Source organism: Micropterus salmoides, unplaced genomic scaffold, assembly GCF_014851395.1.
Source record: "Micropterus salmoides isolate LMB-PRFRI ecotype aquatic unplaced genomic scaffold, ASM1485139v1 Ms_hic_scaffold_13, whole genome shotgun sequence".
NCBI lineage: Eukaryota > Metazoa > Chordata > Actinopteri > Centrarchiformes > Centrarchidae > Micropterus > Micropterus salmoides.
Window position 1 is genome coordinate 15,740,376 of NW_024040374.1, and position 17,466 is coordinate 15,757,841.

Genomic DNA, 17,466 nt, shown 5'->3' on the forward strand with positions numbered 1-17,466 from the left:
GAAATTTTATACTTTGTGACTGTTTGACAGTTCTGGAACATAAATTTGAGACAGTGCTCTTGCAGTATGTCCATGATCCTATAAACACCCCAGAGGGCCTTGTTGTGACACAGATACTATAATGAATATCAATATCAGTATGGATATAATTATATGAGACTATCATTATATCATCTGGGCTTTTGGTTATAACATAGAACTCAAACGTTTCCCCACTTTTAAAAGGTCATCAAAGCTGCCGTGTCATATTTTATTTTTTTTATATTTCTCATTTTTGTGAAGGGTTCAAAGTAAAATTAGTGAGCTGAGTTATATTTAATACCCCAACACAACATTTATTATGTCATTTCTAACACAGGTGATCATTTTAAAGTAGGGGAGATAGGTCAGGAAGTAAAGGATAGCTAAAGCTGTCACTTTAATCCGCATGCTTTACTTTGACCTGCTTTGATATTGTTTTGCATCAACATCAGTTTGCCCTCTGGCATTCAGAGTGATCTTCTTTGAAGCACCAGGTTTATTTCTTTTTGTCCTACTGGTGTCCTCTGCAGATGTCACCATAGCAACCCACCAGAAATGAGGTGGTGGTGTAATTTATGAAGTAATAATGTTGTTGTTTTTTTTGTAAAATGTAAAAACAGTTTTCCCTTGCAACACGTGGTTAAATCCGCTCACGTGTCTTCCAAAATAATTTAGTCAAGTCTGGTGGGGTTGAAAGGATTTGTCTGTGTCAGCGACAGAATAACAATTCACACCAAGCTCAGCCACACGTTCTCTTCAAAGGCTTTCCCAAAGATTGTTGAGAATTATGGTGAGATAGAAATTAGAGAGCAGAGCAAGGATTCTGTGTCAGGAGGTAGGGAGGGCGAAGGTTGAAACATGTAGGACAGGGTGGCAAGAATATATCAGGAGATAATATGTCTGACTACATTTCTGTGGTATTTGTTTTGATTCATCTCACCATATTGTGATCAACTTTACTGTTTGGAAACAAGCTGATAAATAATAACTACAGTACTGACATAGTGGATGATTTATTGGAATTTTGATTTGTCATTTGAAGAGTGTAACAATGATTTAACACCATTTTTTTCTCTAGATTGCATGTTGTCCTTCCATTACTACCAGACCTGTGCTGGTTTCGTCTGTGAGGTTAAGGGCATATAAAGACTTTCACATGATATTAAAGCTGCGCTTGTGTGAACCAGTCTGACACAGAGAATTTCTGTTTCCTCCATATACTCGTACACTGTGAAACCACACTATTGTTTCTTTCCAAAGCTTGAAATGTTTGAAGTACTTGAGATTTCTCAAGGGCAACAGGAAAGAGCACCTTTAAAAATCCTCTTTTTGTACTACGTGAAAAAAAAAGAGAAGAGACTTAAAGCCTTCATCTCAAAGTGAATGGAGTGAAATAGACAATCGAGGTGTTCTGAAATGTAATTACTGGAAGTAAAAGCCCATGGCTTAATTTGAGTCAGAACCTACAAGAACAGGATCCAGCACCTCCCAGTGCTGTGCCATTGACTATTTGCTCTGGTTAGCCTTTTCTTGTAACCATGAAAGCGTATTTATATAACTGTTTGACGGCGGCCATTGCTTTTCTTTTTTCTTTACACTTTTCCGTCTGTCCTGCCCCCATACCACACCTAACTATGTTAGGGCAGGCTGATCGAGGGCATGGAAAGCAGATTAGTCCAGTCAGGGAAAGTATACATCCAGATATCATAAGCCTATTCTTCAGCGGCAAAGATACTGTATCTGCGCTTACCAGTGATCTGCTTTTCAATCTCTCCACTGGGGGTGTCTTTATCAGTAGCTTTGCTTTTGCGTGTTATCTTAAAAAAACAATAATCTAAATAGGGCTGGGCGATATGGCCAAAAATGTTATCACAATAAAAACATTTCATATCATTCGATATCGATATTTATCACGATATATGTCAAATCATTATTTATTTCAAGTTTAAAGGTTGATTTTTGTTCTTGAATGAAAATTGAAGAAAGCAGATGGTTAATTATGTGGTTAAACATTTCTTTATGGTCCGTGACAAACACTTGATGCCAAACAGTGGATCACTTCACAAATCTGAGGTAGAACATCCAAAACTATTATGATAAAATCTGTTTTCAACAAATATGATTAGTTAATCTTTTTTCAGGCCTCTTTTTCTCAACAAAATAAATATTTTTAATAGAAAAATTAAGTGCTAATTTGTTTGTTTTGTTTGTTTGTTTGCAAATTTTTATTGACGATATATTGAACATTTATTATATTGTTATTGAAGAAAATTATATTGCCATAATTATCATTATTGTTTTCGTGCCCAGCCCCAAATCTACCGTCTGTCAAGTAAGCGATTGTGGAACCATGGGCAGTAGGCCTGTTCTTTTGAAGTACTAATTTGTGACAGAGTTGTGTCCGTGGAAAAGGATAGTACCCCACTGTGTCAACACACTCCTGTTCCCTGACACTTAATTTGGTATTTAAGGTACTTTGAAAAGGCTGGCCCATAGCTAATTTGTTAATAGAAACAAAAAAAAATCTTAGGTAATTATGTTATGAAATGCTTATTTGCCTATTAAGCTACGTTTTTGCAGCTTCTAATGTATTGGAAACAGAACTGAAAGTTAAGGCTAAAAGGGTGAATTTTTCCCTTGTCTCATGTGACTTTAGTAAACAACTTCTGTTGGTTTTGTCTTTCTACCTCCTGCTTGATATCATCCTTGTTGTTTGCGGCAGACTGGCTTCCCGTGGAGCCAGGCAGGCGTGGGGCCGGTGCACGAAGGCCCACCATGCTGTCATGTCTCTTTCATCGCCAGCCAGGCTTGGCCAATAAGGAGATAAGGAGACAATGACTGGGAGAGCAAGCAGTGGCAAGGTGTAACCACAGCCCCTGGGTCTCCTCCCTGCCGAGCACTTCAAATCCTCATTAGGATTTTCAGCAAAGGAAGGAGGGATTTTCTGGATTAGGGCTTTGTCACTGCAGGCTCCAGGTTGGTGTTTGTCATGCAAGAGCATGGTGGAGCTCTTGACATCTTGCCACCCTCCTCCTTCCCACCCAAACACAGACCCTCCCTTCACCTGGCCACTGAGGCAGTTCAGAGAAGTTCCACACTAACCCAAAATGCAAGAAACGCATAATTATTAACTCACTGCCCTTGCCAAAGGTTTTTAACACCATTCTAGTGGTCTATGTTAGGTGTCTGTGGATTTGGGCTGCTGCATCAGCATTCTTCTTAATGGTTATTTATGCAGAAATAACCTTGGGAAGCATCATTAGTTTGTTGTGCGCTGTCGCCGTTCATAACTCATGCTGAGATCTCGGCCGTGACACCAATGTGGCAGTTCAGACAGGAGACAGGATGCCTTGTTTCAACTGCAATTACTCTCCTCTATGTGTTAGTTGTAGCAGGGACAGTGTAAATGGTATTTCGTACGAGGCTATTTACCCCTCAACTTCTCACTTATTTGAATGCTCCTGAGCTATATGTTTTTTCCTTTATAAACCAAAACAAAGAGTTTTTCTGTTGCAAGAATGTGGCTTTTTGTTTAATCAAGTCAAGAGTTTTCACGCAAAACAACAAGACTGTGTTTCTCGACAGGGCGCTCAACCTCTAACATGGTCCATAATTGGGTTTCAGACAGACTCATGCAAGTGGTTCAGCATGACAGAGCCTCAGACTTAGTGTGAAACCTACCTTCTCCCATCATTCTCGGTGCTGATCTTTGTGGATAATGGGCAAGCACACGGGTCCCACGAGGGCCTTGCTGGGTGGGATCTCAGGCACCCTAGATTAGTCATCTACCCACATGTCCCTGTCTGACTTGGATTTTACCGTCATGCTTTGTCTCTCTTTGTTCTTGCCTAGGTAGAAACATGTGGGCCCCTAACAAGTATATCCCAAACAATCTACAAAACATGTTCTGATAACCCATCGAGTCTTCTCTGAATCCCACATACAGACAAAAACAAATATGACTTATCAGTCTTCAGTGCAGTGGTCTATAACCAAAGACCTATTATTCATGGCACATTTATTGTTTGTGCTTTTGTTGGTTGTCTCTGATCTGACCGTGGCAGATGTGACTAGCAGTATGTGGGCATCGTTGTATAAGCAGGCTTCAATTTGTCAGAGATATGCCTCCATTTTAAAAGTTGTCTTTTTGTTTGCTCTCGTGTTCTATATTTGTTACTTGCTGTGGTTGGAGGAAAAGGTGGCTTTAACTTGGGTTGGCTGCAGGATTTGATTTTAAGGTTCTGGTGTATGTAGCGCAGAAGGCATGTGTATTGAGAAAACACCTAGAGCTACCCGTATGATAACAGAAATAGCACAAGCGCTTTAGTCCTTTAACATTTTATGTTGCTAGAGCCTGTTTAGTGGACATCAAGGACTGCAGACAGACCTCACGCAAGGACTGCTGATGAAGTGTTGTCTGGAAGGGGGCAGATGAGGAGAATGTTTTTGATTATGCTGTGTAGATGGTATTTCAAACAGGAGCCAGCATGTACACCTCCCGCCAGACAAATGAACCAGCTCAACTGGTCAAAGGGCAAATGTAGCTTGGTTTCCTGTTTGCCACTGTAACACTGTGGAATTTTAAGGTGATTAGATGGCAGCGTTCAGGTCACATAGAGTGCTGCATTGCAATATTCACTTTTTATCAATATAGGCCTGAGCTTTTTCTGTGAATTACAGGCTGATGCCAACTGTTGTGAATGAACTGTTCCTGTGCATGCTGTGCAGTTTTTCCTTTATACAGTGAATTACATCTATTTATCAATGTGAGCAATTCAGTCCCACTGCACCTTCTGATTTGAGCGAAAAGAGCAACTGAACGATGAATGTATTAAAGCGGTCTTATGAGAACTGCTATTTATGCAACCATTGACTCGTTCCTGTGAGTTTTCCATTCCATATAAGATGAAATACCTAATGTAAACAACAACAATCTGCAGGTGTTCAAGGGGTATGTAATCACGTTTTCTTTGTGAGGATGCTGTTGACGATGCTGTTCATTGAAGCGCAGAAATGTGGGGGTATGGTTTGGATTTCATGCAATGAAAACTGATTGCAGAACATGTAATGACAGATTCTGTTAGTGACAACATAATATATCCAAATGCTTATGATTTCACAGATTTCACAGTTCACTCTAAAGAGTCAGATGCAAGATATTCCTGCTTGCCCTCAGTGTAGTGGAATCCTCTTTGTCCTCTTGCTTTCAGTCCTGATTTAGAGCAGCTATAAATCCTGAAGAGGCTCCCGTAAACGAGGGGTGGTGAAACTACGGCCATAAATATAAAGGATTTAGAACCAGGGCCTTTTGAAGGAACTCTGAGTGCACATTTATGAAGCTTAACTTACAGAGTTTCACTGGTACATTCAGTATTTTCCCCTTTTGTTGAAAGCTCTTATAATCATTTCTTTATAGTGAAGCTTGTCCAAAACCTGCTTGACCAAAGTCAAGCTGCTAAAATATGCTGTGACTCAGTAATAAAGTTGTTTTAGCTAATTGCCCCATTTTTGTCAGCCATCATTTTAGTGTAAGTGCTGGTTTACTTCCTGTCAAACATAACCCATGTCAGGCCAGGCCATTTGTGCTCTGGCAGATCACTACGACTGTGTGTGACTAAGCTTTTGACCTTTTGTGTCATAATGACCCCTGAGTGCATACATATGTCAAGGGCTTGGGCCTCTGGTCTTAATGCCCCCCTCTAAAGTAAATGATGGGCTTAAGAAAATAGTCGTCAAAGACAGATTTCCCCTGTGGAAACATTGCAAATTAAAATAAAATTAAATAAGTAATTTTGAATCAACCCTTCTTAGTATATAACAGTGTCTTTTATAATACTAACTAAGCACAGCTGGACCGTTGCCTCTTGCTTAATAGTTGCTCTTGTACCCTAATTTCCATCACACACAAACACACACCCCAAATTATTTTTAAATAGCCAACAAGCAATAATTAAGGCCAATAAGCACAAGAGACATCTGATAAATCCTTAAATGAGAACCTCAAAGTGCCCCTGCTGAGATGTGTGAGGGCTGGAAACAGAGTGAGAATTTTAGGAAGAAGGCTTAGTCTGTGGACTTGATTCAAATGAGGTTAATCCAAATCTTAAAGTTTCTAATAAAAAAATGTTGGGGGGGGGGGCTTTTTTTTTTAACATTATAACAATCAGTTCACTGAAGGGAAAAAATACATGTGGGATGGAAGGTCATCAAGATAATGTTCAGCCTCTGGATTATAATGGATAGCAGCCAACAAAATCCTTGATGAATTGAAACAAGAGAAAAATTCAATTTTAGCTTGGCCAGCTTTCTTTTCAAGTGGTATGAGATGGAATCCTTGAACCGCAGGAAATCTAAAGATAATAGACCCTTGATTTAAAGAAAAAAAAAAAATTATTGTTTTCCTTGTGTTTGTCAGATAAGTACTGTGTAGGTGTGCAGAATATGTGCATAACCTTGAGTGAGTCCACTCAGGAGACAAAAGCCTAGAAGGTGTATCTGAGTGAAATAGCATTGTGTCACGTAACAAGCTGCCTAACCTAGAAGTCTGTAGTCTGGTCTGAATAAGAGCTGCATCAAGAATTCAGTTGGACCAGCAGTCGTGTCATCAGGGCATGACTACCCGGTTGGTCAGGGAATTTAAATGCCAGGTGGGGGTCAGCTGAATAATGTGGCACAAATGCATACACATGAGAGCCGAGTCTCGGGAAGTGGAGCCACTGCTGTGGTCTGCTTGAGGAAGTGCACTTTGGGAATGCAAACCAAGCAGATGGACCCTTCTCATTTGTGAGTACTGCCACTGGTGAGCCATTGGGAAATACTTCCTTATTGAATGGAGGAGCATCAAACGCTTCACTGGAGCAGAGAAGGAAGTCTGGGCTACCCAATGTATCTCAGTCCATTTTTTTCATCATTTGTAATGGAAGATGTGGAAATGATTTAGACCAGGGGAAAAGCTGACAAACACATAGCAAATCAAGTCAAAAAGATTTGACTCACATCCTTATCATGTCTCAACTCTGGATCATTTGATATTGTCACTGATAAGGCTAAGTATGCTTGAAGAGCTTGCCGTCGCTAAAAGGCACCATGAATCTTAAGAGGGACTGCCTATATCAATTCTCTGAGGGAGTGACTCACAGGATCACTCCACTACTAATCAAACAAAACACATGTAAAGTGCAGTGAGCTCACTTTCAATTTGTAACATTTAAAATGTAAGGTTAAATCACAGCTCACCTAATACAGAAAAATCATTCATTATGTATCATTTCTTAATTTATTGTAGGTATGAAGGAGGTTTACATCCTGAATTTTTCAAATTGGTTTAAAATTCACCAAAACATAATACTGCCAGGCAAAAAGCCTTGACCCCTCCTCGATGATCTGAAAATGTGTTGTAATTTAAAGCTCAAATCTACCGGTGACCATGTGTTAAGGACCATGGCACAAAATTTACTGTTTGATGGTCATCGCAGCCATTTCATTACCAGAAGATGTCCTTGCTTTTTTTGAGTGACCTAAAAAGCACTCCCCTCATCTCTCTCTCTCACACACACAAATATACAAACACACACACCGCCTGGCCCTAGGGCTATCCGATATTAGACAGTGAGATGACATTGTGTGCTTGTGCGAGCGCAGTCAGCCGACATGTGCCGATGATGTGAAGTCAATAATGCATTATGAAAAGGGGGGATTTATGACCTTGATGAGCCTCATAGAGCTTAATTAGGCCTTAAGGTTGATTTACATACAAGTGTACATGGAATTTGATGAGGCTGTGTTGTCCTGCTGGTGCAGTGCATTTTCATTTTGTCTGGCAGCAACACTTGATGTCTTGTATCTGTTCAAATTTTTCCAGATTAGAAAAAGGAACATAACTCTGTCCAGACTTTGTTAGTGTCCATGTTTTGTCTGAACACAGTAAAATCATCAAGTAGAAGCTACAATATCATGTTTTTTTTCTGTGCAATGATGGCATTTCCTGTGCAGGCTTTCGCGTCTACAAGTGCTGGTTGGGGGATGAGGAATAGCGTGAATGTAAAAAAGTCTCTGACAGGGTAAATTTCAGCTTAGAGAAGCCCACCTTAACACCAAAGGAGGGGATGGGGGGCGGGGTGGCAGAGTCAGAGTGTTATTTTCATGCCGTCTATTCACAGAGAAATGACAAGATCTTTTTCAGAGTCATGTACCTATATCAAAGATGCTCCTGATAGCCCCCCTGCTGTTGCTATGGAAGTAGCAGAGATGTAAATGAACTGGAGTGAATTGGATGGTGGAGAATACAAATGAGGTTGAAATGCTCTTTCCCCTGCTGCTCTTCGCCTCTTTTTCTTCTTCTCCCAATATCTTTCTCTGCTCCTGTCTCTCTCTCTCTCTGTGCAAGTGGCTTTCAAAGACCTAACATTCAACCAGTATTCCACACATTTTGACACTACATAATGTGATATGGGATCTCCTTTTTTATATTTACGTTTTTGAAAATGGCTTCAGATCTGTTTTTACTGTTAAGATATTTTTTTAAGGCAAGAGCATTGTGGCTTTGTGCATATTCCATTTTTTCAGTCTGGCGCTATGTATTGTGCTGATAGATAAATGAAATGAGAACAGAAAAATCAATAGTTTTCCCCCTACAGAATAACTTTGGGTTGTCACTCATCATCTCTGATATAAATATGAGCTAAGATGTCGTGTCAGTGTATTATGTGCCACATAAGTTAGAGTTTCAGCATCAGTTGTCCAATAATTTAATAATCTACAGATGTCACGAGCTGAATTACAGAGGAGGAAAAACCTCTACATAAGTGACATTTGCTGTTAGCCATGCGCAAAAAAAGACATCAGCATTCAACACACAAAGCAGAAAAAATAGAAACACAGTCTTAAGTTAAAGTTAATGCTGAGAAATTCACAAGAATGTTAATATCTGTCAAACCACTAGTGTAATTCTTTTTTACGATGGCCACACAAAGTCAGCAGTCTACCTCATATCCTACTGTTTGCAGGATGTATGCAATATTTTCTTTCTTCTCCTCGCCTGTGTGGACCTGACTTCTTAAGAATACATGCTGTTGTAAAGGATATCTCTGGATTATAGAATCAGCACTGTGGGAAGAGTCTTGACTTAAAGGTTTCTTTTCCTTCACAGACTTCCTTTGCTTGTACGGTAGAGAGGAGGGAGATGGGGTGGGGTGGCAGAACCCGCAGGACTCAAGCTGTGTTTCCTGTGGCTCCGAGCTAATGCTATAGGCCATACTTTTCTTTCACCCCAAATCCCCCCAGCAAGCGACCTTGTCGGCTCAGGAGTGCAGAATAATGGCAGGCCAAGCAGAGATGCTAGCTCATTTACAAGCAGCTGTTTAGCTCTCATCAGAACAGCGAGGAAAATCAAAGGGCCCCGTTAACGGTAGACGACAAGCATCGGGAGCGTCCCTGTCACACTTCTCATTGGCTCTTGACACAAAAATTATCTGGTTTCACATCAAAATAATCTGGAGGCCTCTTTTGTGCTCTGGCCACAATGATGGCAGCATGAGTGGCTGAATGGGCCTTTTGATCAGCCTCTGCTTTGGCCCTGGACTAACTCTGGAAGCATGTTCAAGTTACAAAGGGTCATTTTAATATGAAAACCATTTACTGGAAGCAAGATAGTCCTGATGATAAGCAGAATAGTTCTCTGTCATTTATTCTGCATAATCAGCGCTAGGCAATAATGGAATCGTTTTATTTAATTGAAAGAGACTCACGTGTGTTGCCCTAATTAAATGTATAGCTGTTTCAGAAGCTGCATTTTAGCTGTGTATACTCTTCATGTTCTTTATGTCCATAGTATGTACTGTACTGTCCCTTTGGTCTTGATCACAGTTGTGTATAGTTTCATGACTCCTAATGACTCCTCATTTCTGTGAGATAGGAAGACATTTTGTTCATTACCTCTGCTTCAGTGACACTCATATCCTACCAGATGGTCACTTTCCAATTGATTTGGCTCATCTGTGGAAAAAAATGAATTAAAACATTACAGCACCAAAGAGACGGTGCTTAATGGCTCCCCTTCACATACGGGAGTTTCTCACAGTTCTCCAGCTGCAGATTCTGTATGGGCCTAATGTAATGGCAAAGGTTACACATGGTAGTAAATGCCAGCCTGGGAAGCTTTAAATAGAGGTTCCTCATTGGTGTAATAAAGTGCTATAACCCATGGAAATAGAGTTCCTGTGCACCAGTCAAAATCGATCACTAGCATGTGATAACAACATGTACAATAAACACATGTCAAAAGGTTGGGTGATAATGTGCTTCTAGTGAACAAAATTAAAAATGGATAATAATTCTAATTTGAACTTTTTGGTTGTATTTTCAAGGCTTAAGATTTAAGACTGGGGAAAGAAAAATGAAGACTCTTCTCTTCTCAATGCTTTGCAATTGTAGAATGGCACTTATCATTTCTCAGATCAACGCATTCTACATAGCTGATGAAGAGGATTTAAAATGGTTTTCTAGTGGTGGTGGGTGACCAGAATGCCTTATTAGGAAGCGTGTCAGGAAGGTCGTGATAAGGATCTGACCAGTAATGTATCTGCTGCACCATGTTGTCATGGTCACAGGATTCAGCTTTCCACATAATAATATTATTGACTATGCCTTGATCCTCATTAGTGCAGAGGATGTAAATCTCCTCCTTTTACTGTAGGGGTTTTGATAGGCATCTCTCTTTCCAGCCCTTGTATAGGTTTGGATGCACTATCACAGAGTGAAAGTACATCAAAGCTAGTCAAATAACATCTCATATTTTGAGGAGGTGTCTGAAGTGTGTGCTACCTGTGAAGAGGAGGGTGCTGAGTTTCCCTTTGAGTATCAACAGTGTGTGGATGTGTGTGACAACCTGAAACGAGCACAAGTAAAAACTCCACTCGCTTGCAGTCATGTGGCTCTGTTTTTGCACCTATGCACCAGTGGTGTGCGCTATGTGTGGCGCCATTTTGTTTGCTCAGCAGCCTTTTCCATTCGTAGAAAGGTCAGAAGCAAAAAGGCCCCTGAAACACAATATAGCAACAAGTGCTCTCAGCTCCCCGAATGAACTCTTGAGATCTTCCTAGTTGTGATGTTAGAAGACTTTTAGAAGAGTGCAAAGGAGCAAAAATGTAGGTGTCGTAAATAGTCAATAATTTTAAGAACCAGCACATATTGATATTCTCAACATAATTTACTGTTACCATATAGAAGGTAAATAATTTTCCTATCATGCATTCTCTGAATAATTATGCTAATGACCCCACAGGCAAAATAATGATTACTTTTCTGGCTCATTTGAATAATGGCATTATTTAGTTAAGTGAGACAGTGAGCATTGAATTTTGTTTATGTTATATTCACTGGGATCATATTATTCTGTAATTACAATGCGTTGTCGTGCCGGAGCATGATCGATGATGTTTTGGTGTCTTCATATTATCTGTATGAAAATAGAGATATTTGAAGTAGTCACATTAACCTACCATTATACAATATTAACTAAAGTGTGCAAAACAATTATACCATCAGATTTTGATTTGTCAGTATAGCAGTGTAAATGAGTTTTTCTTCAGCTTGTTTTGACCTGTGGATATTTCTTGTTGTAGTTGAAATTATTGTGCTGGATCACACCACCACAGTGTGAAATTGTATTTCAAGAGGAGATTTTTTTACCCTGAGGAATCTCATTTTAAACACGATAAAAAAAAAATTAACCAAATGAAATGAAATAATTGTACAAAGCATCAGAGAATACATCAGAACATTGCTGATTTAATTGTTACAAGGACTTTCATCTATTGCTTTGAAATGTGTTTGCTGGACTATTGGGTGTCCCCACATTGATGTGTCTGTGCCACTCATCTCCGCATGTACCAAAAATACCATCCGACACCAGGGTGAGAACGTAGTTCAGCCTCAGGCCTAATCAATGGAGAGAGGCTTTTTGAGGTTGTTTACGAACGTGCTTTTGGTCAATGATGCACAAACCCAGCTGGCGGATAAAGTGCGCTTAGAGGACAGCAATTTTGTTGGATTTCCAGAGATTTGAACACGAAAATGTACTGTTATTACAGGGCCTGTCATCAGCATGGTTGAAAAGTTGCTAGTGTATTTCAGTAGGATTCTTAACAGTTTTCTTGAGCACACATGTATCTCCTCGCTCTCTGTTTTCCTAGTTAAGCATCAGCATCAGTTCTAAATCGTAAAACCAGAAGCTGAGATTGCAAATCCTCTGCAGAGTGATTTAATAGTTATGATGTTTTGGGGGACACAGAGCATCAGTGGGTTTGGCAGCGGATTTGGAGATCAAATTGAGAGGTCTTGCACATGGCCAAAGAACCAATTCACTTCCAGCCACAAAGTAGGCCAATGCAAGGTAATGTATCCCGCCCAGCCATACGTAACTGCTGCCTAATTGATCCATGTGAAGTCTATGTGACCTCTAGTAACCTCTAGTAAGACAAGCTAGGATGCAGTCGATTTAATAGAAAGAAATGTATTGTTTGTTTCAAGTATTAAAGATACTTATTACCTTACCTTAGAACCTTATTGGATGATTAGATATATTGAGGTATAATATATCATTTTCTTGTGCTTGTGTGGTGGTATGGATTACATATCCATTTCAGTCCTCATACTTTTTAAAAAGATTTTAAATATCTCAGTTGAACCATATATGAACAATATGAAAGCTGTCTTTTTCTTTGACAAGATGCTGGTGAGTGAAAAGCTATAGATGTGTCTCCATTATACATCTGCAAGTCATGTATAAGTCGAGTATAAAAATTGTAATGTGGCATTGACAGATGTTTTACATAGGTTCTTATAGTTACTACACACTGTATTGCTGACTTTTGATGGAGCTATGCTGTAGTGCATTGACATGAACTCAAGATTGGCTGTCAAGTCCTGTTTCTAACATGCCGTGTTTTCATTTTTTCCACCTGGGCTTTTTCTCTCAAGCCAACATCCCTGATAAATTGTTTATCACCTTAAGCGTTTCTTTGTGTCTCCAGAGAGAAAAGGGGCTGCAAAGATGAAATATGGCTAAAACCTATCATATTTGAAAGACTTTCTTTTTCATGCCTATTGGTCACATGAGAAAGTTTGCTGTCAAAAAGAGCAAGCAGAGGAAAAAAGATCCTTCCCTGATGATTGTATGCTCCCAAACAAATAAAGTCTTATAGATGTTAGATAGGCAAGCTGCCCTCCTCCACACAGATATATCCTTTGTTTAGTCTGAGCTCTTCACTGAGCACCTTAGAAGTAGTACTTTCACCTGATTGGTGCCCAAACAGAGGATCAGACAATACAAACTGACATTTATCTTCCTTTGTAAAATACCACAGTGGTATTTTCTGGCGAGGGGCACAATACAGAATGCTAATCCCCTACTTTTGTTGCATAGCATTTAATCAGACAAAGATAATTGTATTGGTAGTTAATTGATGAAGCATCCAATTGGGTAAAATGAACTCAGCCTTTCCAGGCCAATGTAGCAGAGCTGAAGGCCATGGCTTCAAGTAAACTGTTGCCACACAAAGAACATTTCACAGAATGATGAAAAGAAAAAGTGCTTTGTAATTATATGGCAGATATGGATTGGTCCGACTTGTCCAGGTGCCAAACAAATTAGTGCACGAGAAGTAGCAACAACATTTTTTTCTCTCTCCTGCGACTGTGAACTAACTGTCATTTGGGAAATAGAGGCTTTGGAAACACTAACAGCATAGCCATCAACCAAGGTAACAGTTAACAGCACTGTTATTCAAAGAGGTCACAAAGTCACCACTGCATGCAAGGAAGCTGTAGTTATTATTCAGTGCTGCCAGTGGTTTAGTTAAAGTCGACAGAGGTGCAGCTGGCAATCTCTTTAGGCTGAATGCCACTCTCCTCAAATACTAATGTCATAGCTGTAGAAAGCTGCTCTGACCAAAAATATCCCATATTTTGATTAGTACAGTTTATGCATGTAGTTCACTTTTAGTTTAAGTATGGCTTTTGGCATTGTTCACATTTGCAGAACACAAAGCCACAATATTGATTTCTTTTCTATTTTTCCCTACCCCCTCATCCTCCCTGACAGACTCACACACACACACACACACACACACACACACACGCACACAGTTTTCTTTTTTTCCAGCCTCCCAATAGCCTGCCCTTCGATTGTCAGCACTGCAAAGTGGATTAAATTACACTCATGTTGTACAGATGCATGTTGTACTTTTTCATTTTAGATAGAAAACTGAGCTTTGCAAGTAAACCACAAGTCTCTAGTGATAGACTACAATGGCAGTTTGCTCCTATATTGAAAGGAAACACAGGACAGAAGGATGACAAAGAAAAAAACTGTGGTGGCAGACCTTTTGAAAAAAATAAAAACACATTACGAAATACATTTTTAATGGAGTTATATTTTTTGACTATCGCCATCAGCTGTTGCATTTGGCTATTAGTGTTGCATCAGTGTGTTTACTGCACAGAGACGATCTTAAGGGGTTACAGTGTTCTAGACCTTTCTAGACAATTATTGATTTTCAGGACCAGTTTGGCATGGGGATGACATACTAGAACCATTAGCAAACTGGTGTGGTTGAGATCTGAAATGTTCACTCAGTACTGATGTATGTTAGGTGGGTAGTGCAATGCATAGTTCGCTATCCACATGTCAGTGTGATTCATCTTACTAAACAGTTATAGCCTTTTGATTAAAAGAATGAACAGCATCCAGCTATGATATCCTGTGTATTTTGCCTTTCATACTGTTTTTCTTTGAGTCAACCCAACTATACATCTCCCTTCGATTTGCACTGAAAGAGCTCTTTCTCTCTCTCTTCTCCCTCAGGGTTTAGTCGAGCTGCCCTGCCATTTGGCTTAGTACGGAGAGAGCTGTCTTGTGAGGGCTACCCCATTGATCTGCGGTGTCCAGGAAGTGATGTCATAATGATCGAAAGTGCCAACTATGGCCGAACAGATGACAAGATCTGCGACGCCGACCCTTTCCAGATGGAGAACATCAACTGCTATCTTCCAGATGCCTACAAGATCATGTCACAAAGGTAAAACTGCAGACATCTCTGTGCACTACCAAAAAGAAAGGTATCTGCCAAAGGTACAGGACCCTTAGAAAATAATTGACAGGGCTCAACGATAACAGTTGCCTAGTTGCCCTGGGCAACAATATGGACCACTGTCAAGCATTTCATTTTGTCTGGTTACCCCTGTTGGCATCCATTTTTCCTGTGCTTAAAAAATCCTTCACATCCCTTGCCTTTGGAGGTAAATCTTCCGCCAAGGAGAATAATAGGTCTGCCGTCGGATTGATTTACTCCATCGAAAAAAGCAAACTGAATGCAAGTGTGAAGTAAAAAGGCAAAAAGGCAAGACCTGTCTGCATCAATAACCTACAAGACATTAATGTTAACGCCATCACTGAAACAGCTGAACCTGATAGAAAGAGAATTAGCAACTTCCACCAGAACTCGGGAGGTGACAAAAAAGAAATCAGTCAGAGAGCACGGCAAATTCACATTTCAGGATATATATATATATAATATATAACAAATTAACTTTTCAGCAACATTCTCAAAAACAAAAGGCTATCTGATCCGGCAAGGAGCTAATTATACTGTCTAATTTACCCTGTTAAATACATTACCTTGCAAATGTGCACTCTAGATTAAGTATTCTAACATTAGTCAATCATTGTTGTTTTTCTGTATAAGTCAAGCTGAGCCACATGCTCTTAGCGAAATCCATGTAATGTGTGTGTGTGTGTGTGTGTGTGTGTGTGTGTGTGTGTGTGTGTGTGTGTGTGTGTGTGTGTGTGTGTGCTGTATGTGTCTGTAACAAAAGTCACGTTAGGCTAGAGTCACGTTAGGCTATATAAAATGTTTCACTATTTTTTGGTCATAAGTTAATATGTAGTCAGTTCGATTGACATATTGATTATAATAAAGCAACCTTCTCTCAATTCTTAACTTTAAAGAACATTTTTTAATAAACATTATTTACCTGCATCTCACAGATTAGTGTTAAATGTGCTTCATTCAGAGCACTTCCCTGTGGTGGAAAATACCGAAAGTACAATACTGTAGCTAAGTACATTTTTTAAGTACTTTATTTGAGTATTTCCATTTTGCTACATACCATACTCAACTAAAATTGAGTGGCAAATATTTAACCTTTTCCTACATTACAAATTTTTAACAGATAGTTAATAGTTCGTTTAATTTTAGTTTGTCAAATTTAGATTTTACTTACAGAATATAAATGAAATATAATGATTTTTACACTATTAATTTAACTACCCAACAGTATAGAAAATAGATAATATGTGCACCAGCTTGACCAACCATAACCATAAATTACTACTTACATGTAAATGCATAAATTATAATATAGAATTAAATAATGTAATAATATTTTTTAAAGAATCTGCATAATGGGTACTTTGTTTTGCATACTTAAAGTACATTTTCTTGATAAAAATTCAGCACCATGACCGTAGTCAAATTTTGATTGTAGGACATTTTTGTAATTGAGTATTTTTATAGTATATTATTGCAACTTTAAAGAATATTTACATTTAGTAAATAATCTGTGTAGTTCTTCCACCACTGGCTTTTCCTTAACTTTAAGACACTGCTCTTCTGTACTAGGCCTTTGGTAAATCCTGTTGGTCAGACTAAGGGCTTCTTCTTGGCAGGACCGACTTACTGATTGACCACTAGCCGCAGAGATGTCCCACACTTTAAAGCCACTGTCTCTGTAGCGATCACTCATGTGCAAAGACAGATGATTTTAGTGTGGAAAACAAACCCATGGAGGTGCATGGACTCAGTAGGGTTCCACTGGTAACGCCGTGCACATGAGACCTTATACATGAGACCAGTTGTCACATAGGGATGCCATCTGAGCCAAAGTGCACAGGATGGAATGACATATGAGTGCCACAGAGAGAGATATTGGACGGTATGAGACCGTCAGCAACTCTGGCAAGCTGCCTTGGGAAATAAAAAAAATAATGAAATAAAACCAGTAGAGCCCTTGTATTCAGGGGGTTTATTGTCAAGCCCTATTTGATGAAGTCAGATAGCTGACTCACATTGTCTGTCTTGAAAGGCTACAGCCTGCCTGCTCCCTGCTTGTGGCCCTGTGTATTATGCTGCCCTCAGCCTTGCTGGTACAAAAACAGCCCACTGAAGCACAAATACTGACCCGGCAGGAGCCACCTGACAGCAAATCCCAAACAGTCTTGTAGAAACACTCTTCACCAGCATCTGTAGAGGACTCTGGTTCATTCCTCATATGCATACCCTGAGAGTGCCAGAGGGCTGTAGTTCAGATGTTATTTTAAATTTGTTTTTAGCATTTCAATGTCACTGCTGAGTTATTGTACTCAGAGCAAAGAGAGAAATATGTGCG

General features: G+C 39.5%; 1 protein-coding gene across 29 annotated transcripts in view; it reads left to right on the top strand.

Annotated features, from left to right (window-relative positions):
• Window positions 1-17,466, top strand: part of adgrl2a (adhesion G protein-coupled receptor L2a) — a 91,919-nt gene that overhangs the window by 23,597 nt on the left and 50,856 nt on the right. For all 29 annotated transcript variants that reach the window (XM_038715726.1, XM_038715732.1, XM_038715734.1 and 26 more), the window contains one exon: window positions 14,885-15,098. In XM_038715726.1, coding sequence (XP_038571654.1) covers window positions 14,885-15,098 — 214 coding nt within the window. The remainder of the gene's footprint in view (window positions 1-14,884; window positions 15,099-17,466) is intronic.